We start from the raw sequence: 27,220 nt of genomic DNA, 5'->3' as shown, positions 1-27,220 counted from the left end.
AATGTGTTAGAAGAAAAACTTTAGAGACTGAAAACATGCCAGCTAAATTGGAAATCCTGGATGTTCATGAAAACCAGGAAATTTCTATCTAAAGAGTAGTTTGATTAGCCAAATAATCTTTAGCAAAATTAGCACATTTGCTATCACAGTCAAATAACAAAAGAGATTCAAGGCACTCGGGACTTCAGTATCTCTAGGCATCATCTCCAACCCCCCCCCACCCCCCCCACACACACAACTTTCATCCTGTCTTATCTAAACTATCAACAAGACATCTATTCTGTTAACTTACATCAGGAAACACTTGTTAATAGATGGATATTCTAGTTTTATCACCACCTTATCATAGCTGCTGCAGGCAAACAAATGTATTTTGTCTTAAACAGGGTTAAAGTCATGATATTGTTTCTGTCTCCATTTTGCTACAGATTATCCCCAGAGTAAACCAAAGGCAGCTCTCCTTAAAGGTTTCTGTTTGGGAAGGGTTAAATATATAGCATAGGAATAACAAGAAACTGTCATCTTACCTTACAAACAAATTCTTCCATTCTTTCCATAGCATGATGTGCTTGTAAAAGAGGGGATATACCCATAAACCCCTCATCTTCCTGAGAAACTTCATCATTGCACTCATGTTCCTCAGAGATCTGTAAGGCAATCAAAGAAACAGTCAGGGACAGAGACCAGGGCCAAATGAAAGAATCAATACACTTTCTTTGAAAAATTATAAATGAAGTAATTCTCTCTTAAGGTCAAAGCAAAGCCTCAAACAAGTAACAATATAGGAAGTAAAGTCAGTTTATTATAGAATTAGGACTATTAAAAATGAACAACAGTTAATTCTTCTCTAACAGATAAATGAAAATACCAGAGCATTCCTATGTTTGTTTTAGTAGCGAATTCCTGGGGTAGCTTGAATGGTTCATTTTTTGTTTTAAGAATATATTCACAGTTCACATATTATTACTATAAAATTGATAAATTACTGAGGGGAAAATCTCCAGGAACCCCACCTGGTGTATATAAAATAAATAATTGTCATGCAATGTGCTAAGTGCTCTAGAGAGAAAAAAGGGGAAAAAAAAGAAAAAAGTTTTACTCAATTCTTAAGATATGCCAAGCATAAAAGAAAGGACTTTATAAAGGCCATCTAACTTAATCCTGACAGCCACTTTATCATTAGATAAGTTTTCTTATCCCCACTTAACATATAAAGAACATTAGGCGAAAAGGTTAAATAAGTTGCCTAAGGTTAAGACTAATAAAGTGAAAAAGTAAAAACCCCCCACCCACTGCCTTTCTACATTCTTGACAAAATGAAGAAAGAAATGATAATCTGGTTAGACCTTAAGAAATAAATCACTAAAATTAAGACTTCTGTTTCCAGATGAAGCTTCTACTAGACAGAAGGACACTGTGAGAAGGGCAACTGACCAGAAGTCAGAAGACCTAAGTCTGGTTTTGCCACTAATATCCATGAACTTTATATAGGTCTCTCAACCTTTCTGAGCCTCAAGTTCCTCATTTCTAATCTAAAAGAGGAGTTTAAAACTAAACAATCTCTACAGTTTTCCCTATTCTCTAAAATTCTGATATTCTGCAACTTAGTGAATAAATGAAAGCACAAGAGAACGGTAACTCCATATCTAATAAGTCTGCTAGATACATAGTACTGCTAACATACCTGCATGAAGAAATGAAATGACCTTCAACCTCCAGTCAGAAAACTGGTAAAGGATGAACATGTAGGCACAATAGGTAATCTACCACAACACTTGAATTTGGACATGTTTAAAATGAAATCCTAAGATTTTATTTTCCTACTCTTTACTCTTCAAGATAACTAGGGGCTTAGTATTAAGACGCATGTAAGACATGTTACATACCCAATCTCAACTGTTAAAAAATTATCTTCTCCAAGAAATCTATCTTGACTCTGCTTCTCTAAAATTCTTACTTATACAACACCCTCTCTTCATTACTTACCTAAAACTTATTGTCTGTCCTTCGGTGCCCAGTTTCTCATGATTGCCACTTTCCCCCAAGGCACTTTTAGTTTGCTTCTCCCATTCCCAGAAAATTTTATTAACCTAGATATACTGCATGTTTATGTGCTATGGCTCTTCGGAGGGCTACAAACCACTGTAATATTTAAGACTTTTTCAAATCCCCCTCAATCAAGAAGCAGTTTTCACCAGAGAATGTATATGCCCTAATCCATACCAACTGCCTCCCTTTCTGAACTTCTCTAACACTTGAAGGCTGCAGCTCTCATTTGACAACGAATATAATATCTGATTTACAGCTCGTCTCATTGACTTATACTGTTTTATTTCGTGTTTGACTGGATTTTACTTTTTTAGTGTATCATTTCCTAAACAAAACTTTAAGTGTCTTTGGGGTCTTTTTTCCCATGGCCCCGAGAACAGTTCTCTGTAATATGTTATATACTTCATGGTGGCCTCAATTAATTAATTAATGCTTTAAAATTTTTTCAACAAAAATTGTTAAAGGATTGTGCCTAATAAAACATAAGATTAAAATGATAAACTTCATTAAAACATCAAATACAGGGCACCCAGGTGCTCTGTCGGTTAAGCGTCTGACTTCAGCTCAGGTCATGATCTCTCGGCTTTTGAGTTCAAGCCCTGAGTGAGTCAGACTCTGTGCTGACAGCTCAGAGCCTGGAACCTGCTTCAGATTCTGTGTCTCCCTCTCTGTGCTCCTTTCTCGCTCCCACTCTCTCTCAAAAATAAATAATAAAAAAATGTTTTTAATCAATTATATGAAAACTGAAAATAGATAATAGTTTAAAATGATTGGCAGACTGATTTTAAAGTATAAAATATAAATTTATATATAAAATGTAAAACAGCTCAAATATTTATACATGTTCAACATGTATTTAATTCTTCACAAAGAGTAACAGAAACAAAGATTCAGTCTGGACTTTCTCACAAATAAATTATGCCAGCAGTTCTAATGAAACTACAGATGAGCACATAAAGTAGAACTATAGTTAAATGTTTCCTGTACTACCATAAGTAAAATCCTATTAAAAGTTGTAGACCTGTCTGACATATCAATGGGATTACTTACAACCAGTTAGTTTTGAGTATCAGGCTAATAATGCATTTGGATCCACAGAAGACTACTGATAGGAAAAGGTAAGCCAGCCTCCCTGGCAAACTAAAGTCATTTTACGCACTTAGTCTTAAATTATAGACTTAGATAAGAAAGAAATGAGGATAAGGTGACCTTTCTCCATAGGTACTCACCACTATACCCATATACAGAAAAGAGAGATGAATGGTTCAACTTCCCAATCATGGGGAGGGAAGAGGAATAATGACCCTGTTGCTGGGGAAGAAACAGGTTCACATCTTCAGCAAAGCTAATACATGTTTATTGAAAGAAAACAAGTACATTCAGAATGCAAGATGTATGGTCTAAGTCAAATACCAACTAGTGTACAAAAACACTGTTTATACATTTAGTCAAATATTTTTTTAGGAAAAGGTGGCTTGCCATAATGGATTAAGAGTGAGTCTGAAGTCAGATAAACAGTGACTACTGATAAATTCTATCATCTTTGACAAGATTATATTTAACTAAAGCATCAGTTCCCTTACCTGTGAGATGATTTTAACAATATTGTACCTACAATACAGAAGTTTTCAGGATCAAAGATAATAAATAAAAAGAAACTATCACAGGGCCCAGGACTCAGAAGGCAAGAAATAAATGATGGTCCTTACTATTATGATGATGGGCTAGGTACTGAAAACATTAAACTTCGTATCACAACCTAGTGGAGAAGCCATGCATGTAAGTAAATACAGCAAGGAACTAGTGAACAGTATGAACTGTATGAAAAAGGTCTGATACAAATAGAAAAATATTTAACTTTGGCACTGCTGGGAAGTTTTCTAGAAAAGTAACATCTGAACCAAGCCCTGGAAAACGTGTAAGAATCTGGAGCAGAGGAAAAGTAGGACAACCATAAAGGCTGTTCTCTTTATCTGACTTAATACCTTGAAAATTCAGAGACCTGGGAGCACGGCGGGGGGGGCAGGGGGGGGGGAAGGGGGAACAAACACAAAACTAAAGTTCAGAGCAACCTGGTTTCAAATGTCTCTTTTGTGATTTTTTTTTTTTTTTTTTTTTGTCTAAGGAAGTTTACAAAATGCTTAACTATATACTTCAACAAATACAGTTAAAAGAGTCCAGGTTTTAGAGTCAGAGGCCTGGAAGAAATGGCCTATTCATTTCAACCAATACACCATATTATACATTTCAAAAAGAATTTTGTATGATAAAATATTGCACCAGGACTCTAGAGATCTGCATTTTAGGCCTCAATCGTCTAGGCTTACTTACTACCAAACCCTCCACTGCCTTGTACCTTTGACCCTTCATTCTAGCTATGCTGAACATTTAACAGGTTTAGACACCAGTGCACACCAGTACATACGCGATACATGTTAGCTATTATTGGTACTATTCCCTAAAAGCATCATGCTATTTACTTCTGTGTCTTCACATCTGCTGTTCCTTCTGTCCAGAATGTCCTTAGGCTTTTCTCTTAGTTAACTCTGAAACTCAAATTTTACCTCCCTAGATGCCCAGTTGAAATTAGAGTTGCTCCCATAGTACACTCCACAATCACATAGCACTTAGCATAAATGTATCAATATACTTGTCTGTCCTTCTGACTAGAGTGTCAGCTGCTTAAAGGCAGACACTATGTCTTATCTTTGTATTCCAAGAGTGCTAATACATACTTAAAAAAAAAAAAAACCCAGAAACATCTGCAGAAAATTGATGCATCTTTTTAAAAAATTTTTTTAATGTTTGCTTATTTTTGAGAGACAGCGAGAGACAGAACGAACAAGCAGGGGAGGGGCAGAGAGAGAGGGAGACACAGAATCTGAAGCAGGCTCCAGGCTCTGAGCTGTCAGCACACAGCCCCCACAAATGGTGAGATCATGACCTGAGCCGAAGTTGGACGCTTAACCGACTGAGCCACCCAGGCGCCCCAATTAATGCATGTATCTTTACTAAAACTAAATGACTCTTGGTATTCCCTCCATTCTGATATTCCAGGAACCAAGTTTAGGTACTTGGAAGAAAGTTGGGACTTTTTTTTTTTTTTTTTTTTTTGAGAGAGAGAGAGAGAGAGAGAGAGAGAGAGAGAGAAAGAGGGGGCACATGGGGTGGGGGGAAGAGGGGATCTCACGAACCGTGAGATCATGATCTGAGCAGAAATCAACAATCAGATGCTTAACTGATTAAGCACCTTAACCAGGTGCCCCAGGTGGGACTATTTAATAGGAAACAGTAGTGTGTCAGAAGGAAAAGCTTACGAGGTAGGGGGTAGGGTTGGGGTTGTGGGGAAGCAGGCTAAATTAGTTCAGTTTGAAGCAGTTAAAGGTCCAATACAGAGGTCAGTACTAAGATGACAGATTTAGAAATCACTTTTGTGAAAATACTGAAGTTGAGGTGGCTGAGATAGAAGAGTAAATTCAGGATGTGTTTACCACAATCTATTGCAACTACTTGAGCATTATTACAAAGGAAGGACAGCAAAACAGAACTGTTACTTATTGTGTACTAACCACATCCCAGACACTGTACTAAGTGCTTTCACAAATTAAGTAATCAAATCCTCAACAACTTTCTGGGATGAGTATTTCCATCCCCATTTTATGATATGGAAATCCAGACCAAGTGTGGTACATAAAGAAATGGAATCTAAGGGAAGTTACACAGCCCTAAGTGATACCTTGATTCCCAACCTAATGACATTATCTTACATAGATGAATTAAATTCCTTGTCAATTTCTATCATGCATTTTTTAAACTAGTATTACAAATATGGCCATCATGTGGGGGTCTGTTAAATGTTTCTGATGTTTAAAGAAGGAAAGGGGTTATTCTTGAACCAGCAAGTCCATTCCTAAGTATACAGCTAACAGAAATGTTTCTATATGTTCACCAGAAGTACTAGAATATTCACAGAAATACTATTTATAATAGCCTGAAACTTGAAACAACCCAACTAGCCTTTAATAATAGAATAAAGGTGTTATAGTCACACAAAGAAAAGCTATAGATAGAAAAGTAAAAATGAACAAACTATAGCTACACAAAGTACAAATGAATTTAATGTACATAGTACTGAATGAAAGAAGCCAGATACAAGAGTACATATTGAATGGTTCAGATGACATAAAGTACAAAGACAGGCAAAACTAATCTATACATTAGAAGTCAAGATAATAGTTACCTCTGGGAAAGGGATAGGCAGGCATCACTATGATGGAGGGAAGGTATTAAGGGGGCCTCTAGGGATACTGGTTACACAAGTAGTGTCCAGTTTATAAAAATTTACTGAACTATTCACTTATGACATATCCACTTTTCTGTATGCATATTATATACTTCAATAAGGTTTTTTTTTGTTTTTTCTTTCTCAAAAAATTTGGGAAATGATGCAGAAGGGATTAGACATTCAAATCCAGGTCTCTCTGAACTCAAAACTCTGGGTTTTGGGTTTTTTTTTTTCCCTTTTACCGAACTGCTTCCTTTGAGATTATCTACTGAAGCACAGAAATGGCTTCACTAAATAAAACCAAATTTGGTAAAAGTGATAAAAGTAGCTATTCAGTAGGGCTATTTAAGCAAAGATACCTAATTAGGTCAATCTATGAAAAACTAATTATGACCCTCATTCAAGTTTTATCCTCTAACAAGAGTTAAAACTACAGGGGGGTTGAGGAAACTTTAGATATCACCTAGTTCCAACAACTTCATTTCAATATTAAGAAAATGAGGCCCAAAGAAATAAAATTGGCAAAAACCACACAACTGGCTGGCAGCAGACCAGGACTAAAACGCAGGTTCAATCATTCATTTTTTTCCTTACTTACTGAGCAAATACAATATTCCCAGACTATTTAGGTGCTGAACATAGAACATAGACATGTTCAGGGCGCCTGGGTGGCTCAGTCTGTTAAGTGTCCGACTTTGGCTTGGTTCATGATCTCATGGTTCATGAGTTTGAGCCCCACGTCGAGCTCTGTGCTGACAGCTCAGAGACTAGAGCCTGTTTCGGATTCTGTGTCTCCCTCTCTCTGCCCCTCCCCTGCTTGTGCTCGCTCTCTCTCTCTCTCTCAAAAATAAACATAAAACAATTAACAAAAAAAAAAAAAAAGAACACAGACATGTTCAGGTTAGTGAAAACATAACAAAGTCAATTTTTTTAAAGATGATTACAAAGTCTAATAAGAACAATATCCAACAGATTATGTCCTGTTCTTTGGATTGGGCAATGTTCCTTTTTAAGGTGAAACTTAAGCAAATCTTTTCTTTCTGACACAAATACAGGCCTCCAGTGATGTACCGTATCCAACATTTGTAAGTACTTTCCATGTACCAGGCATTGTTCTCACTGCTTTACAGGTCCTATGCTCACTACAACACTGCGAGACAAAGTACATGTTATCAGATACTCCATTTACAGAAAAGGACACATTTAGTTACTCTGGGCCAAGGTTTATTCTGCTGAAGTTCCATCAGTCTAGAACTATACATATGTATCATGAAAAGGAAAAGGCTATAATCGCTTGTTCTCAAATTTTAAGTGTGCCCCAGAATCATGTGAGGGAGTTTGTGAAAACTAGATTCCTATTGCAGAGATTTTAATTTTAAAGTACAACCGGGGATGAGGCACTGACCTCCCATGTAGTCAAAAATCCTGTATAACTTCTGACTCCTCAAAACTTAACTACTAACAGTCTACTATGGATCAAAAGCCTTAAAAATAACATAAACATTTGACTAACACATATATTGTATGTTACATACTGTATTCTTACAATGAAGTAGGCTAAAGAGTTATTTAAAAAGAGAATATATATACATTTATAGTACTAGTACTACATAGATCAAAAATCTCTATATAAGTGGACCCACACAGTTTAAATCTGTATTGTTTTTCTTTCTTTTTTTTTTTTTTAACATTTACTTATTTATCTTGAGGGAGAGAGAGTGCAAGCACAGGGGAGGGGCAGAGTAAGAGGGAGAGCGAGAATCCCAAGCAGGCTCAGCACTATCAGTGCAGAGCCTGATGTGGGGCTTGATCTCATGAATGGGGAGATCATGACATGAACCAAAATCAACAAAGGGACGCTTAATCGACTGAGTCACCCAGACGTCCCTAAACCCGTATTGTTTAAGGGTCAACTGTATTTGATTTCCAGTACAGTCCTCTTTCTTAAACCATTTTGCTTCTTAAGGAATCAAGCAGATTAACCTCTCCATTCCCTCAAATAAAGGACTCCCATAAACAGGGAAATGAATGTAACTGTGCACACAGATATTTCATTTGATGCTAAGAGTCCATTCTACAATTACAATGGATCACTACCACTTGTCAGTCTCTTTTCCCACAATTTTGACCATCTATGAAAACAGTGTCCTTGAAAATGTATTAAAGGCAAATAAGCAAACTGCCAAATCACACTTTTGACAATAAACCAGTGAAAAGAAAAACTCCAGCCCCCGTGAAGTATATGATCCTCCAATAAGAGTCCCTGTGTATTAACTCACATAAATTCAATGGAACCTCAGTTCCATCACCTGTAAAACAGATACATATTAATACCTACTCTATAAGGCTCCTCTAGGAATGAATGAGATGATATGTGCAAGAGAGCTTAGAAAGTTGCCTCATACATTGCATAGGCTCAATAAATATGAGCTATCATTCTTCTGATAAATAATAAGAATGCACTTATTTTATCAAAGATTAAATAAGTGTGTTAACTAATTTTCCCTGATCATCAAAATAGCATACCCCAATATTCTCTTTCTATACATCTCTTTATGGAAACTACTTAAGACAATTTAGACCTAGAATACTATATTGGCTACTGATAAACTCATTCACCTATATGTTATACGCCTACCATGGATCAAAAAGACTGGTCTAGGATCTGAGGATGGGGTGAGCAAAAGGCAAGATTCTTTCCACTATGGAACACAGTCTACAAGCCAAAATAATTACTAAACATCTATCTAATGATAGAAATACATAATTACAAGCTGTGATATGTATTGTGATGAAATATAAAAGTTAGGATTAAAGATAAGAATGGGAAAGATGAAATAGAATAAATTAGGGAATACAGAATTTGTGAAAGGTTTCTCTAAGGAAATAATACTTAACCTGAATACTAAAGAATAAGCAGCAATTAGCCAGAGGTGTGGATCAACAAACACCCCAGGCAAAGAAAACAGCCATGTTTGAAGACTCTCAAGCTAGAAAGAGCCTAGCCTGTTTAAGGAACTGAAATAAGGCCAGTGTGGTTAAGGCTCACTGACCAAGGAGGAGAACACTGTGAAATAAACTTAGGCAGAGGTGAAATCATCAGAGTCCTGAAGATTATGGAAAAGAGTGGGGTTTTTGTCCTAGGTGCAATGAGAAGCAAATGATTTTCTAAAAATGGAAATGGCTAATAAACTGCATTTTTAAGAGTTCTCTTAGAGGTGCCTGGGTGGTTCAGTCAGATGAGTGTGCAACTCTTGATTTCAGCTCAGGTCATGATCTCAGGGTTGTGGGATCGAGCCCCACATTGGGCTCTGCACTGGGCATGGAACCTGCTTAAGATTCTCTCTCTCTCTCCTTCCCTCTGCCCCTCTCCCCTGCTCACACTCTCTCAAACAAACAAATAAATGAAAGCATTCTCCTTTGCAACTGTGTGAAGAATACACTGGACAAGAACAAACAAAACAGAAAGCCCTGTTAGAAGATCTAGCCCAATATTCCAATATTCCAGATGGGAGATGACAGAAGCTTAAAGTAGTGACAGTATAAGTGAAAAGAAATGGATCATTAAAAGTTGAACAGACACAACCTGAGTTTTGTAATAGATTGGAATTCGGTTTCTACTTCTAAAGTCTTCAAAGAGGTTAAATAATTAAAATCTTCAGCCACAGCTAACCTAGGAAGGTCTCCTGATAAAAACTCAAGAGTCAACTGTGACCACAATGAGATGCCACTTCACACCCACTAGGATGGCTATATTCAAAAACGCAGATAAAAATAAGTGCTGGGCAGGACATGGAAAAAAATGGAACCCTCAAACATTGCTAGTAAGGATGTAAAATGGTACAGTTGCTATAGAAAACAATCTGGCAGTTCCTCAAAATGTTAAACAGAGTTAACACATGGCCCAGTGAAAAATCACTCCTGTGTCTATACCCAAGAGAAATGAAATCTTATGTGCACACAAAAACTTCTACATGAATGTTCATATCAATATACTCAATAAAGTATAATATGTCCATACAATGGAATATTACTCAGCCATAAAAGAGAATGAAGTTCTAATATGCAAACAACATAAATGAATCTTGAAAACATTATGCTAAGTAAAAGAGCTGGTCATAAAACACCACACATTGTGTGATTCCATTATATACAAAGTTCAGAACAGGAAAATCCATGGAGACAGAAAGTAAACTGGAAATTAGCTGTCTGAGCTTGGGGTGTGGGAACAGGGTATGACAGCTAATGGCTAAGAGGTTTCTTTTAGAGATGATAAAAATGTTCTAGATTAGATTGTTGTGATGGTTGCACAATTCTGTGAATATACTGAAACTTTTGAATTATACACTTTAGGATGTTATTTATATATGAATTATTTCAATATTTTTTAAGAGTCAACTCTGAGTAAGTGTGACATTTTCCTTTAACAAACAGCAAATAAATTCAACTTGATTTCCCAAATATTCCTCGGAGAACATGTATAGATTTGTCTTTTTGTAAATCATGTTTCTGAGAAGTTTTTAGTACATTTTAAGTAAAACAGAACTATAACTTTAGGCACTAGTTTTTAAACAGAAGTGAGCATCTTAATCACTTGTGAAGCTTTTAAAAACTACATTCATCCAGGACCCAAATATGCTGATTTAGTAGGTTAGAATTAAATCCTGGCATCTGTGTTTATTTTCCTTAAAGGGCCATAGGCGATCAGATAAGCATTCCTAACAGATTCACTGACTTAAAGGAACCTGTTGATATACACTTGAACATAAAGACATATCACTCTGTAATGGATTACAACTACCTTTAACCCATTTTTTTTTTATAAATTCAGAATTTCACTTTTTATTAAAAAAAAAAAAGACACTCCTGTTATCTTTTCTATTACATTTTTATTCTTATGCACAATTGGCATTTAATGTACCTAGAGAGTCTAATGGAAACTGCCACATTTTTTAAAAGCCTATGCAATCTATTTAAGTTGTACATCTTTAAAAGAGGGAACATATAGACAAAGAAAATAATGCAAAATTATCAGAAATGTGGAAGACCGCACCATGATAACGTTAGGTTTATTTAATTTCAAAGTAAGCAAAAAATCCATTGAAAGGTTAGAATGCATCTGAGAGGCAAAATTGTCCTGACCTGACAAAAAATAAGGTGTGTGCAACAATTCTGTCAAAATACAAATACCAATAGTTGAATCTAACCTCTGGGTTCAACATAAATACTCAGGCAGAGTTTGGAATTGAGAAATATGAAGTCAACCTGCTGCCAATTTTTATAAAGGCAGCTTTGTTCAGACGAGAGTGCAGAGGACGAATTAATTAGCACATGCTCTCGTATACATGTGACCTTAGACAAATTACTCTTAAACTTTCTAAATCTTACTTTTATCCACTTTTTAAAAGAGATCGTTATCTGTTCTTCCTATTTCAGAGGGCAATCTTGAGAAGCAAATTAGATGTTTGTGAAAGTGCTACATACAAATTTAAGGCACTATCATAATTTAGAAGGATACTCTCCATCTGCTAACAGTTCACATACTTCAAAACTGGAAATTTCAAGAAATTAGTCCTTCCTTCAAAAACACACAAAAAATTAGTGTATGGAAATCACTAAGTCCCTTGAAGATATTACGTTAATATTTTGTGTTTAATTCCAGTCTCAAAATTACAGTTTTCTGTAACCCTACCTTCCTTCTTTTCTAATTCCCATGATTATTCTATACTAATAACCCTGAAATTAGCAGCAAGGAACAGTGCTGTATATAGAGCAATGAATGAAGAGGAAGGGCCAAGGGAGAACTAGCACAGCAGAAAACTTTTCATTGCTTAAATGATCCACTAAGTTTTCTATCAAAACTATCTCCCAAGTAGGTAGTATCTACAGATGGACTGTTTTTTTCAGAAACTACCTTCTTTTTTTCAGCAAAGAACTTCTACACCAAAGCGAAATAATATATAAAGGGCAAAGGAACAAAAAGACACAATTTCCTCATTAGTAAATTGAGGAAGGTAAACAAGATGGCTTCAAAAGAGACTGTAACATTCCACAATCTATGGATCTGATTCTCTCAACTCCATGATTCCTCACAGAAAATCTGTTACAACAGATAGGAAGAAAGAAATGGTTTTGTTCAGGCTATTGGCTTCTGGGTTAACTTAGAGTAAAGGAAAATGAAATACAGGTTTTCAAGGCAATAGAATGAGTTCATTCATAAGGATGAAAAAAAATCACATTCACTTAATTATCTGTTAGTGAAACAAAGAGCACAAACATTGTATTTAGAAGATACCACTCTAGGGGCGCCTGGGTGGCACAGTCGGTTAGGCGTCCGACTTCAGCCAGGTCACGATCTCGCGGTCCGTGAGTTCGAGCCCCGCGTCGGGCTCTGGGCTGATGGCTCGGAGCCTGGAGCCTGTTTCCGATTCTGTGTCTCCCTCTCTCTCTGCCCCTCCCCCGTTCATGCTCTGTCTCTCTCTGTCCCAAAAATAAATAAACGTTGAAAAAAAAAAAAAAATTAAAAAAAAAAGATACCACTCTATCAAATGAAGATGATAAACAAATATACATAGTATAATGAGAAACAGATAACCATTGTGAATCTGACACAAAAGGACAGGATGGATAAATTCAACTCTAAAAACATTTTACTGTCTCATAATTAATATTATAAACAGAATTTTGTTGCCATTCTTAATCTCAGTCAAATTGGCTAGTCTGAAATTCCTTCTAGTTTTACAATTCCTTAGCTTCAATAAGAACATGTATCAATTTTAAATATAGTTAAGAAAATAATAATAATTAAAAAAAATAAATATAATTAAGAAACAGTGGTACATTAAAAATCATACAGTGATACAGCTACTGACTATTCAATTATCTCTAAGATGACTAAAGAGAATCTCAAGTCTCACATTCTAAAACAAAAGTCTTGATTCCTCCCCCACTTTCAAAAAGTTTTTTATTTATTTATTTTAATGTAATCTCCACACCCAGCGTGGGGCTCAAATTCACAACCCCAAGGACTGAGAGTCACACGTTCCTCCAACTGAGCCAACCAGGCACCCTTTGATTCCCCTTTTTAAACCTGCTCACTTTACCAATCCCACCCAGTTTTTGCTGAGTTAAAATATCCAATAATCATCCTTGATTCCCCTCTTTTCCTCACTGTCCACATCAAACCCACCAGAAAGTCCTGCTGACTTGACCTCCAAAATATATTCAGAATCTATCCACTTCCATTTCTGCTGCTACTATCACCCTGTTTCAAGCTAACATGGAATACTGGAATATATTCTCACCTGGAATGTTCTATAGGCTCCTGTCCTTCCATTCTGTCTTTTCACAATTCATTCTCCACAGTGAGTCATCTTTTTAAAATCATCAATCCCGGGACACCTGGGTGGCTCAGTTGATTAAGAGTCTGACTTCGGCTCAGGTCGTGATCTAACATTTGTGGGTTTGAGCCCCACGCCAGACTCTGCGCTGACAGCTCAGAGCCTGGAGCCTGCTCTGGATTCTGTGTCTCCCTCTCTCTGTCCCTCCCCTGCTCATGCTGTCTCTCTCTCTCTCTCAACAATAAACAAATAAATAAAATCACCAATCCCTACCCCCTGTTTAAACACCCCAAAGGCTGCCTACTTTCTGGTGGATTTTATTAAAATAAAATCTAAGCTTTTTCTATACACCTATAGAATCCTGGTCCCTCTCTGGCCTACTGACCTCATTTCACTCTTCCTTCTTGCTCCTCATGCTCTAATTGCACTGGTCTTTCAGTCCTGGGGGGGGGGGGGGGGAGGAGGAGGAGATAGGAGGAAACAGCAGAAGCAGAGGGAGGAAAGGACCTCTGTACTAGCTTGTTTCTTCTATCTGGAAATACTCTTCCCCTAAGGTCTTTGCTGGTTCCTTATCATTCAGGCTTCACTTCAAACATGCTTTCCTTAACTATATCTAAAGAATTGCTGGGGGTGGTGGAGGGAGTAGGTAGAGCACAGAGGATTTTTAGGGCACTGAAACTATTCTGTATAATATCATAATGATGGATATATACATATCATTATACATTTGTCCAAATCCATAATATATACAATGTCAAGAGTAAACCTTGGGTAATTACAATTTGTCAATATAGGCTCATCAACTTTAACAAAGGTAGCACTCTGGTTGGGGATGGTGACAGTGAGGGAAGCTATGTATATGTGCAGGCAGGGAGACGGCAGGAAATCTCTATATTTTCCCCTCAATTTTTCTGTGAACCTAAAAAGTACTCTAAAAAAATAAAATCTTAATAAAAACTAATTCTTTTAAATCACCTCACCTCATTACCTTAGCATACTTTTCTCCTTGTAGCACTTATCACTGTTTGTAATTATCTTATTCATTTATGTGTTTCACGGATTTATTGCCCATGTCTTCCCTACCTCTGCACTGGCACCATGCAGGGGAAAATTGTGGCTCTGACCCATCACCATATTCCTAGCACTTAGAAAGGCAGCTGGTCCAGACAGGGCCACCATATTCTACCCTCTAGGCTGTACACAGCACAACTTAAGATGGATCATTCACATGGATTATGATTTGATGAAAATCTCTTGGAGGTTTGCAAAAAAACAGACCTGGATCTGAAAAATGTATTCCTACAATACTTCCATTAATAAAACTATAATATTTCTAGATATGCTAATGCAACAATGTGCTACCAACGTAGCCAGAACATAGGTTAGGTTTCTCAACCTTGGCACTTACGTACTTGGCTAGGTAATTCTTTGCTGTGGAGGCTGTCTATGCATTGTAGGATGTTTAGTAGCATCCCTGGCCTCTACCCACAAGATGCTAGTAGCATAAATTCGCTAGTTTTAACAACCAAAAATGACTCCAGACACTGCAAAATATTTCCTGGGAGTCACAACTGCCCCAAATTGTAAACCACTGGAATGGTCACTTGGGCTTACACCATCTCAGTTTTCTCATCTATAACACACAAAGGCTCAACTTATCAAAGAGGCTCAACATATCATAGTCAGTTCAACAGTACACACTCGTTTACATCATCTGAAGAAACCTCTGGATATTTACACAACTAAGTTTTTTTTGTTTTTTTTTAACCCAATGCTCATTATTTGAATTTAGGGCAACAAAGTGGTATAGCAAAGCAAGCATCAAATCTAAAAACTGAAAGAATTTTCACAAATCTTCACACTATTCATATAACATGCATATAGAAGATATACACAATGTTATTTTGCTCTTTTCCAAAGAAACTGATGCACTGAAAAATTCTGCAAAGTCATAATTAGGAGTTCGATAAATAGAAGAACCTAGATCTTCCAATTGTCATTCCAATATTTTGTGGTACAAGAAAATTATCTCCAGCATGTGGCGCAACACTGAAAACTTATTATATGAAGTATGATAACCTATATAAAGATACTGGGATAGGGAATGCCTTTTTCCTTTAGAAACTGTGGCAGATCATATATTAAAGTTCTCTATTATTCACTTACTCCTTCCCCTCAGAGGAATATAATCCCACCCCATTGTCATTGGACCTAGCTACATGACTGCTTTGGCCAACGGAACATAAGTAAATGTAACACACATCATATATGAGCAGGAACTTTGAATGCAAATGCAATTTGGTTTGTTCTCTGGGACTTTTGCAATCTGCCACAAGAACATGTGCCAACCAGCCTCCTTCAACCTGGGTCCCAGAATGGATTCACAGAGCTGACCTGCAACAGACCGGCAACACAGACTAGTAACATTTTACCTACTGCCCTCATGTATGTTTGTATTGTTGTAAAATCACTGAACTTCTGGAGTATTTAGTTTCTGCAGCAAAAGCAGACTAACACAGGGATGTACTTTTTTGAGTACACAAACATTAAAATACTTACATAACTCTGAATTTCAGTGTATAGGACGTTATAAGTTGTTCCCTCTCCCTCCCTCTCTTTCTCTACACACACACACGCACACACACAGAATCTTTTGCTTTTCTTTAACATTATTCAATATACATATTATGAATCTTTTCAGAGATAAAAAACTTATCAGAACATCTGTCTGCACTGAAGACAGTTGTTTTAAAATTCTCAATTCACATTTCAATATTTAAATACCACAAAGATGGCTCAGTTGGTTGAGCGTCCAACTTCAGCTCAGGTCATGATCTCAGTTTATGAGTTTGAACCCCACATCAGGCTTGCTGCTCTCAGCCTATCAGTGCAAAGCCCACTTTGGATCCTCTGACCCCCTCTCTCTGCCCCTCCTTGGCCTGTGCTCTCCCCAAAATAAATAAATACCTAAAAAATAAAAAAATAAATACCACAAAGATAAGCATAGTATAACTACCAAGTACACAGAATCCAGGAAAAAGTGTTCACAAATCTAGAGAGTTGGAATATAGTAGGCCTGTGTCCTCCAAATTAGTCTTAGTATTCCTTTTATAGTCAAAAAAACACCAAAAAATAAATACTCGTATCTACACGTTTGCCATCAGCAGACTAAAATGTACTCATTTATAAAAGGAATAAGCAAAAAATTAAAGGCTTTATGTAATTTTATTATTATTCTATATGGGAAACCAGAAAGTTTAAAATAATTTCAGCACACAGGAAACACACTTGGAAAAAAAGCTCACATGTTTTTTTACATGACAGAGAAAGGACTGCTTAGTACACATGCCATTGAATACTCATCACCTGCTATTCACAATCTGACCTACTCCAAGGTCTGGCTTCTGTTCCCACTCCTCCACCAAAACAGCTCTTAAGTTCACCAATGACCACCATGTTGCTGGAACCAGTGGTCACTAGCCTATCCTTTTTGTCCACGATTTCTTTAGCAGCAGTAGAAATAAACCAATCGCTGCTCCCTTCCCTCCTTCTTGAAACACTTTTCTTAATTTTTGTGATATTACACTTTCCTGAGTTTCCTCCTACCTTATAGGCTTGTTGTCTTTAGCTTCCTTCCTCTACTTGCTTTCTCTCTTTGAAATGCCCTGTGAATGCTGGTGTTCTTCAAGCTAGATCTTAGGACTCTTAAGTAACCTTAACCATTTCAACAGTTTTAAATATCAGCTACACTGCAGCTACTTCCTAAATAATTACTTCAAGCCTAGGCCACCTAAGGAATGCCACACTCCTACCCAACTATCTTCTAGACACAGCCAGTAAGATGTCTCACATACACTTCCTATTTTTTTGTAAGTTTATTTATTTTGAGAGAAAGAGAATATGAGCAGAGGAGGGGCAGAGAGAGAGGGAGAGAGAGAATCCCAAGCAGGCTCCAGCACGGAGCCCAAAGCAGGTGAGATCGTGACCTGAGCCAAAATCAAGAGTCAGATGCTTAACTGAATGAGTCCCTGTGTTTCATATTTAACACAGCCAAAAGCAAACTTGATCCTCCCATTTATACCTACTTCACCTCTAAACTTATCCTCTAGTTCTTCCCATCTCAAAATACAGATTCTTACCCCAGCAATCTAAATATTCACATCATACCCCAGACTCATTCTTGTCATTTCCTTCTCTTCTCCCTTAACCCATCACATCCAATCTACCAGCAAACTGTCAACTCTATCCCCAAGGCATAGTTCAAATGTATCCACTTCCTGCCAACCAACAATCACCATCAACCCAGAATAAGCTACTCTCATGAATTTCTGTAGCAGCCTTCTGACTCATCCCCAAGTTTCTCTCCCCACCAACAGCCCCCAAAATCTGTCTTCACATCAGAGCCAAAAAGTGATCTTTTCAGAACGTAAATAAGATTCTATCACTCCCTTGCTTAAAACTTTCCAATAGCCTCCAATGTACTTTCTTCCATATCATGGTCTACAAAGGTCCTACTACATTTTTTCCTCATCTCTTACCATCCTCCCCATTATCCACTGACCACACTTCTTAAATATGCCAAGATTTTTTCAGATTCAAGGCGTTGAACACACTACTCCTATTATTCGAAATGCCCTATACATACTTCCTCCTTTCCTCTTCCCTCACTTTCAACCAGCCTTTACTAAGCATTCAGTTACATAATCACTTTTAGAAACTGCCAGAGGTACTACTTATCACCATCAGTTCTTTAAATTAGTTATGGGTATATTCCAGAATAGTTCGATGTGGGGCACCTGGCTAGCTCAGTTGGTAGAGCCTGTAACTCTTGATCTTGGAGTTGTAAGTTTGAGTCCCACCCACATTGGGTGTAGAGATTAAACATAAAATCTTAAAAAAAAAAAAAAAAAAGGAATAGTTCAATGTGTACATTCTAGAAACCCTTGAGAATATTTCTTAATATCGAAAACTTGATAAAAATGTAGAATTCTATCACAACTGGAAATGAAAACAGGCATCAACTATTATCCTATTATATATGACAAAAAATAAATCCAGGGAAATTAAATAACTTGCCTATTTTATAAGGCTAAGTGATAGGTCTTCTGACCCTGTGTTCAGTAAACTAGTCAACCCTCTTCCAATTCTGTTTATTACATTTCCACTTTCTTTAAGATAACCTCAATCATTAAAAAAAAAAAAAAAGTCCTGAAATTCATATGGGATGACAAAGGGCCTCAAAAGTCAAAACAGTCTTGAGAAAGAGCAAAGCTGGAAATATCCCACTTCCTTCAAAACATACTACAAAAGTACAGTAATCAAAATAGTACGGTACTGGCATAAAGACAGACATATATATAAACCAAGAGAACAGAATCAAGAGCCCAGAAATAGATTCATGCATATGTAGTCAAATGATCTTCAGCAAGAACAGCAACACTATATAATAGGAAAGAGACTATACAATCTCTTCAATAAATGGTGCTGGAAAACTGGATTACCTACATGCAAAAGAGTAAAACCGGACCCTTATCTTACATAACATAAAAAAAAAAACAATTCAAAATGACTTAACTCAAAAAAAACTTAAATGTAAGACCTGAAACTACAAATTTCCTTGAAGAAAATATAGAGAAATAGTTTCATAATATTGGTCTTGGCAATGATTTCTTGGGTATGACACCAATAGCACAAATAATAAAAGCAAAAATTAGACAATTTGGAGAATGTCACACTAAAAAGCTACTACATGGCAACAACAGAAAAATCAACAGAATGAAAAGATAACCTACAGAATAGGAGAAAATACCTGCAAACCATATATCTGATAAGGAGTTAATATCTAAAATACATGTAACTCAACAGGGGGTAGGGGGCCTCAATCACTTTATACTGGCTTAAAAAAATGGGTAAAGTATGTGAACAGACATTTCTTCAAAGACACATACTGCTATATGAAAAGGATGCTCAACATCACTAACATCAAAGAAACCTATCACAAAACTACAATGATGTTCCACATCACATCTGTTATGATAGCCATTATCAAAAAAGAAAATAGTAGGTGTTGGCGAGGATATGGAAAAATTAGACCCTTTGTGCTCTATTGACAGGAATGTAAAATGATGCAGCTCCTATGGAAAACAGTATGGAAGTTCCTCAAAAAAAAGTAAAATAGAACTCTTATGACCCAGTAATCCTACTTCTGGGTATTTACGCAAAAGAACTGAAAACATTATTGGTAGCATTATTCACAATAGCCAAGACATGGAAAAAAACCTAAATGTCAATCAGTGGATGGATGGATAAAAGCAATGTGGTATACACCTACAATGGAATATTATTTAGCCTTAAGAAAGAAGCCTCGGGGCACCTGGGTGGCTCAGTTGGTTGAGTGTCCGACTTCAGCTCAGGTCATGATCTCATACTCTGTGAGTTTGAGCCCTGCATCAGGCTCTGTGCTGACAGCTCAGAGCCTGGAGCCTGCTTCAGATTCTGTATCTGCCCCTCTCTCTCTGCCCCTCCCCTGCTCATGCTCTGTCTCTGTATCAAAAATAAATAAAAACATTTAAAAAAAAAAAAAGAAAGAAGCCTCATCACATGTTACAACATGCACAAACTTTGAGGATATGATGCTAAATGAAATAAGCCAGTAATAGAAAGCAAGATACTGTATGACTCCACTTATACAAGGTGTCTAAAGTGGTCAAACTCATAAAAGCAGAAAGCAGAATAGTGGTTGCCAAGGGCTAGCAAGGGCAGAGAAAAATGGGGAGTTGCTATTCAATGGCTATAGAGTTTCAGTCATGTAAGATGAAAAAGTTCTAGAGATCTAATGTGCATATAGTTAGCAATAATGTACCATACACTTAAAAAATGTGTTAAGAGGGTAGATTTCATGTTGTGCTCACTATAATAAAAAGGAAAAAAAAAAAAAAAAAAGATAACCCCAGTCACTCATCCAAGCTTAGTAACATTGCTTAGGCCTTAGCAGCAAATGAGGAAAACAGCTGGCTCAGCTTGGATAGGGAAATCTTAGTTGCTAGTACTTATTACAGTAAAATGCAGCAAGAAGGCAAGGTCTTAAGTGTTGATACAAGTTCTTGACCCAGATTATCTGGTCAACTTTTTTAAAAAAAATAATAATGCTGGCTTAAAAGCCAAATTGTATCACATGTAGTGTAGGCAAACAGCTTTTTTTTTTTTTTAATCCTACTAATCTGTCCTGTGTATGTATGGGTATATACACCCACATGCATGCAAATAATCCTTCACCATAGTACAACCTAGCCAAGAAGATAAAGCTGACTTATAAAGAAAGTGTTACCAAGAACAGAAGAAATACTTTAAATTTCCTATTCTGTACCTATACTGCTACAATGCTCTGATGAAATTCTTATAAAAGACCTGAAAGGACAAGACAACCCTCTGGAGTTCAAACCAACACCACTATTACCCACACAACCAATGTATGTCTTAGGACGGTACAGATGCAATTTGGAGTAGAGGCTTTCAAAATGTTTTTAGCTACAACTCACATGTATGTATTTTTCATATCTGTATACATTATCTATATAAAACTAAACAATTTCATCAAATAACATAGTTTAAATGAACATTACTACATATATGCACCTCTTTGTTCTATTTTGCTGCTTAATATTTTAAACACAGCGTACAGTACCAAAATTTCACAAACCACTAATGGACACAACCTAGTTTTAGAAACATTGTACTAGACCCACAACACTGAACACATGCTACGTGATTCAAAGTTACAAAGCATATAGCTAAATATCTATAATAAGAGCTTATAGTATACAAATATTTTACTATATTTTTTAATAGTTATTTATTCTTGAGGGAGAGAGAGCATGAGCAGGGGAAGGACAGAGAGAAAGGGAGACAGAGGATTGGAAGCAGGCTCTGCACTGAGAGCAGAGAGCCTAATGCAGGGCTCAAACTCACAAACTGTGAGATCGTGACCTGAGCTGAAATCAGATGGTCAACCAACTGAGCTAGCCAGGTGCCCCTATAATAAGGACTTTCTGATGCTGTTCACAAACACTTATGCCTTTGCTCTCTAGGTAGATGTGCTTAAATAATTTAAAAGCTGCTCTTTTCTCTGGGAAGTAAAAGGAAAAATTAAAACCTACCTTCTGTTCCCAGAATTCTAATGACTCCCAAGGTATGCACTGGAGAAAAACCATATTTGGAGAAGCAGTTCCAGCACAGAGTTAGAATTTCTCCAAAATTATAAATGATAATGTCGTAACTAAAATACAGTTTATGGGTGTCTGGGTGGCTCAGTCGGTTAAGCAACCAACTTCGGCTCAGGTCATGCTCTCACGGTCATGGGTTCAAGCCCCACGTAGGGCTCTGTGCTGACAGCTCAGGGCTTAGAGCCTGCTTCGGATTCTGTGTCTCCCTCTCTCTCTCTACCCCTCATCTGCTTGCTCTCTGTCTTTCTCTCAAAAATAAATAAAACATTTTTAAAAATTAAAAAATAAATAATAAAGTTGAATTATAAAGACTAAATAGTAACTACAAAAACCCATTTCCCTTCTCAAACAAAATAAAGCAGATAAAGTATGATTTTAAGTGTCAGCAGAAAAGGATTGTAAAATCAAAGAATACCTAGCCAATTTAAAAATGGGACTTCAAATCATCTTGAACAAAAACAAAAACAAATATGCTCAAGATTCCTTTTCAAAACCCCATCCTCTCTCCAGCAATGTCCCATACATTTTTTTTAATATCCTCCTTCCAACCACATTCCCATAAACTTTGTTTTACTTACCATCCTTCCCCCTTTAACTTACTTTTTTATGATACGAAGAAAGAACAGATGCCTCTAAAATAGGCTCCAAATTTCCTTGGTGGTTGTCATTATCACTTTTCCTTGTACCATCAAGTTGGTGCCCTTTTCTGAGCCTTATATCTGGCTCTGGAGTCCTGCTGCACCCCAATCGGTTTTCTGCTGTCTGGTTCATGGGACAATCAAGCCTTTCTTACAAAGAGATGTTTCTTTCTGTCCCTTCTTCTTGGGAGGATGGATTTTCTGGATACTGAGTTGACTCTAAGGAGAGGAAAGTTATGAATTAACATATTTTAAATAAACACATTAAATGAGTGCTGGAGGAAGATACAGGTTATGTTATACACTCAAACAAAAGAATGCTAAGCAATCATTAAGAAAAATAAAACAATGTATATAATATCTAGGAAAGATTGCCAAAATCTATTTGTAAATAAAAAAAAAGCAGTATACAAGACAATGCAGATAATGTTCCCAGAAGTTATAAAACTATAACTGTATATGTACACAGAGTAATTATTGGAAAATACTCAAAACTGTGCTTGGTACACAGAGAAGAAGTTATGGTCTCAAGTGAGAATTCAAATTGGACTAAAAATCGGCCAACTATTTGTTTAACAAATCATTTTGTTCTGTCTGCATTTTTTTTTTTTTTTACAATATGCCATTACTGTTTCAAATATACATACTATTTTACAATATACCATTACTTTTTCGATGAAAAACATACCTATCTGCAGAAAGAATACAGCTGGGTCTTACATATCTAATCTCATTTAAACATCACAATGACCCTACAGAGTATATTTTTTGTGTTTCTACTTTTCAGGTAAGGAAACAAAAATTCACCATACTTTGTATGAAACAGGACAAAGTCTGTGACTTTTATAGCACATATTATTGGTAATATTTTGCATATAAATTGCTTAAACATCTGACATTTCAGTATTTGAGTTGTTTTGAATTCTAACTAGACTACTCTGGAAGGCAAGAAACTCAGGACCAGAGAGAGCATACTCCTTTTACATTCCTTGAGTTCCCAGAAAGTACTATGCACATGAATGTTTAATGAATATATGATAAATAATATTTAAATGTTCTTTGTGTAAAAACACTTCCAGAAATCATCACTATCTCTCTAAACTAGACTGTAGTACGTTTCCTAGGTGTTAAATTATTTCAAGTCCTTGACCCTCTTAACTCACATGCAAAACTTAATTTAGACATGTAGTTATATACACTAATAAGGTCATTATCACAGCCAATCCAACTAGAAACACTAAAACATGATAAAGCGAGGGTATGTGTTATGCTATAAATCCCATGAGATTCAAAGTTCTTACTGGGGAAAAGGAGGAGTAGGGCAAAGTGGAAGGCCTGGATATTATAAAAAGAAGGTAAAATGTGGATCTGGTTTTCATATATATGGGTACTAAAACTAAGAATCAGTCCTAGAATTCAAACTGGACTAAAAATTAGCCAACTATACGTTTAACAAATCATTTGAGTTTGCTTCAGGATTTCTCTAAGGGCTTTCAAAGTTCTGGAGCAAGAACAAATACAAATCTTTAAGGATCACCAAAACTTAGCACATTCCTATCACATAAGGACCTAAGCAAGCATATTAATAATATTGAGATTATAAACTATGCTATTAATGCCAAATTCTGAAAGAGAAAACAATGTTAATGATTTCTGTTTATTTATGTACACTTCACAAAGCTATTTCACACCCACCATTTCATTTTGTTTCAGGGAAGAGGAAGCTAACATTTACTGCAGATCAACAATTCAACAAAGTTAAATTCCATACCAGAGAATTTACAGGTGGTATCTCACATAACCCTAATATATAGCCCCCTGGGATATTTTATCTCTGATTTTATAGATGTGGAAACTGAGACCTGGAGATTAGTTAATTTATTCAAGACCATTAGTCAAGAGGAGCAGCTGGAATTTATATCCAGGTCTTTCTGGCCTGCACAATATCCATGTTCTTTCTATACCCAAAAGATTAAGATTGGGGGGAAAAAAAGATAAAAACTTGAACCCTAAAGTCATTTGGCTCATATGGCAAGTAAACTACAGAATCAGAATCTTTATTCACAAATTGTAGCAAGTAAAATAAAGTTTACTGCAAAGTAGCCTTGAAATATGACCACACTAAACTTCTCATAAGTGGGAGCTATACATGGAGGAGTATTGCTCATTTATGAGAATATAAATGGAATGTTCTATTAAGTTAGAATTGTTTTGTAATCCACAACTCAGAAAAAAAAAAAAAGCAAATAATAAGAAATAAGTTTTCCAGGGGCACAGTCGACTAAGCTCTCTGATTTCAGCTTAGATCATGATCTCGTGGTTTGTGAGTTTGAGTCTTGCGTCCAGCTCTGCACTGACAGTATGAAGTCTGCTTGGGATTCTCTTCTGTCTCCCTCTCTTTCTGCCCTTCCCCTCGCTCACCAGCACTCTCTCGCAAAATAAATAAACAGAAAAGAAAAGAGAAAAAAGAAAAAGGAAAGGAAAGGAAAGGAAAGGAAAGGAAAGGAAAGGAAAGGAAAGGAAAAGGAAAGGAAAAGGAAAGGAAAAGAAAGGAAAAGAAAGGAAAAAGGGAAGAAGGGGAAGGAAGGGAAAAGGGAAGGGGAAGGAAGGGAAAGGGGAAGGGAGAGTAGAGTGGCAGGAGCAGGGAGGAGGAAGAAAATCTTAGGTCTGTCCCACCAAATATCTTATAGATCTTCTGCTGCATGGCCTTCATAAAAGAAACACCATGACAACTGGACTTACTCCTAGAATGAAAGACTAGTTCAATACAGATAAATCCATCAATGTAATACATCACATTAATAAAATGAAGGAAAAATACATAAGCATCACAACTGATTCAGAAAAAACACTTGACAAGATTCAACACCTTTTCATGATAAAAACACTCAGTAAAACAGGAAGAGAAGGAAATGTTCACATAAGTCATATATGAAAAAAACCATAGCAAACGTCATAATAGTGAAAGACTTAAAACTTTCTCTAAGATCAGAATTTTGTACTTCGTGAATCTGTTCCAATATAAATTTAATAATTCTAAAAATTAATAAAAAATGAAAATAGTCACAAGCACTAAATATAGTTTTTACTACCAAAATCATTAAGTATAGGTACCTTTTAAGATTTTCCAAGTATTCAGGGGTGCCTGGGTGGCTCAGTAGGTTAAGTGTCTGGCTCAGGTCATGATCTCACAGTTCGTGGGTTCGGGCCCCACACTGGGTTCTGTGCTGGCAGCTCAAAGCCTGAAGCCTGCTTTGGATCTGTGTCTCCCTCTCTCTCTGCCCCTCCTCTGCTCATGCTCTCTCTCTTTCTCTCCCTCAAAAATAAGTAAACATTAAAAAAAATAAAATTTTCCAAGTATTCAGAACATAAAAGAAAATTAAGCATTCCTTTCTGCATTGTTTTCTTTTTTAGAGAGAGAAGCGCACGCACTTACAAGCAGGGGAGACGGGCAGAAAGAGAGAGAAAGAGGGAGAGGGAGAGGGAGAGGGAGGGGAAGAGGGAGGGGAGGAGAGGGAGGGAGGGGGAGAGGGAGGGAGGGGGAGAGGGAGGGAGAGAGAGAGAGAGAGAGAGAGAGAGGGAGAGAGGGAGAGAGAGAGAGAGAGGGAGAGAGAGAGAGGGAGGGAGGGAGGGAGGGAGAGAGAGGGAGAGGGAGAGAGAGAGAGAGAGAGAGAGAGAGAGAGAGAGAGAGAGAATCTCAAGCAAGCTCGACACTCAAGTGTAAAACGCGACACGGGGCTCAATCCCATGACCTTGGGATCACGACCTGAGCCAAGGTCAAGAGTCTGACACTCAAACGAGCCACCCAGGCACCCCACCTTTCCATATTTTATATAAACTGTCCTATAACCTCTGAGTCTGAAACAATTAAAAGACTGATCATGAAATGACAACTCCAAAGGTCACATTTTTAATGTAATAAAAAAAAGTTACATTATTTTATATATATAACTTTTGTACATAGTATAGCCTATTCATCACATACAGCTCTCTTAAGCCAGACCTTTATACAGATAGAAATCACCAAAAATGATCAATTTTTAGTTTTAACAATTCAAAATAACACCTACCAATAACAGTATGTGGATATCTGAGTTAGATGTTTCACAGAATTTGAGCTATTGCCTGCCAATGCCACTTGACAAATTTGGGGCTGTCATAAATCTCTTTTCACAAGCAGTATTTTTTAATGATTCTCTAAGAGCTGTACTTTGCAAATGCCTTTAGAATTGCTATAATCTCGGGGCACCTGGGTGGCGCAGTCGGTTAAGCGTCCGACTTCAGCCAGGTCACGATCTTGCGGTCTGTGAGTTCGAGCCCCGCGTCAGGCTCTGGGCTGATGGCTCAGAGCCTGGAGCCTGTTTCCAATTCTGTGTCTCCCTCTCTCTCTGCCCCTCCCCCATTCATGCTCTGTCTCTCTCTGTCCCAAAAATAAATAAACGTTGAAAAAAAAAATTAAAAAAAAAAAAAAAAGAATTGCTATAATCTCTAGGGGAGGAGTCAACATGGTGGAGAAGTAGGGGGACCCAAAGTTCCCTCATCCCTCAAACACAGCAGTATTAAGGCCAGAAGACTGGGAATTCCAGGAATCTGAGCTACAGTGACAGAAACATCTCCAGGGACCCATGGGACAACTAGGCAGGCTATAGGTGTGTGATTGCAAACTAGGAGAGATAAAACGGGTGG

General features: G+C 36.9%; 1 protein-coding gene across 6 annotated transcripts in view; it reads right to left on the bottom strand.

Moving 5' to 3' along the window:
• The window catches only part of ADIPOR2 (adiponectin receptor 2), an 80,683-nt gene that overhangs the window by 14,956 nt on the left and 38,507 nt on the right, over positions 1 to 27,220 (bottom strand). For 5 of the 6 annotated variants that reach the window (XM_086714429.1, XM_025930543.2, XM_086714427.1 and 2 more), the window contains exons 2-3: positions 22,497 to 22,753; positions 528 to 647 (exon numbers count right to left, since the gene is read on the bottom strand). In XM_086714429.1, coding sequence (XP_086570555.1) covers positions 528 to 647; positions 22,497 to 22,667 — 291 coding nt within the window. In that variant the 5' untranslated portion in view covers positions 22,668 to 22,753. Of the gene's footprint in view, positions 1 to 527; positions 648 to 22,496; positions 22,754 to 25,648; positions 25,810 to 27,220 lie in introns of those variants that run through there. The other variant, XM_086714428.1, reaches the window with a different exon arrangement.

Source organism: Puma concolor, chromosome B4 (assembly GCF_028749965.1).
Source record: "Puma concolor isolate L17-30 chromosome B4, mPumCon1.1.hap2, whole genome shotgun sequence".
Classification (NCBI taxonomy): domain Eukaryota; kingdom Metazoa; phylum Chordata; class Mammalia; order Carnivora; family Felidae; genus Puma; species Puma concolor.
Note: the sequence above shows the minus strand (reverse complement) of the source record. Positions and strands in the feature narration are given on the sequence as shown.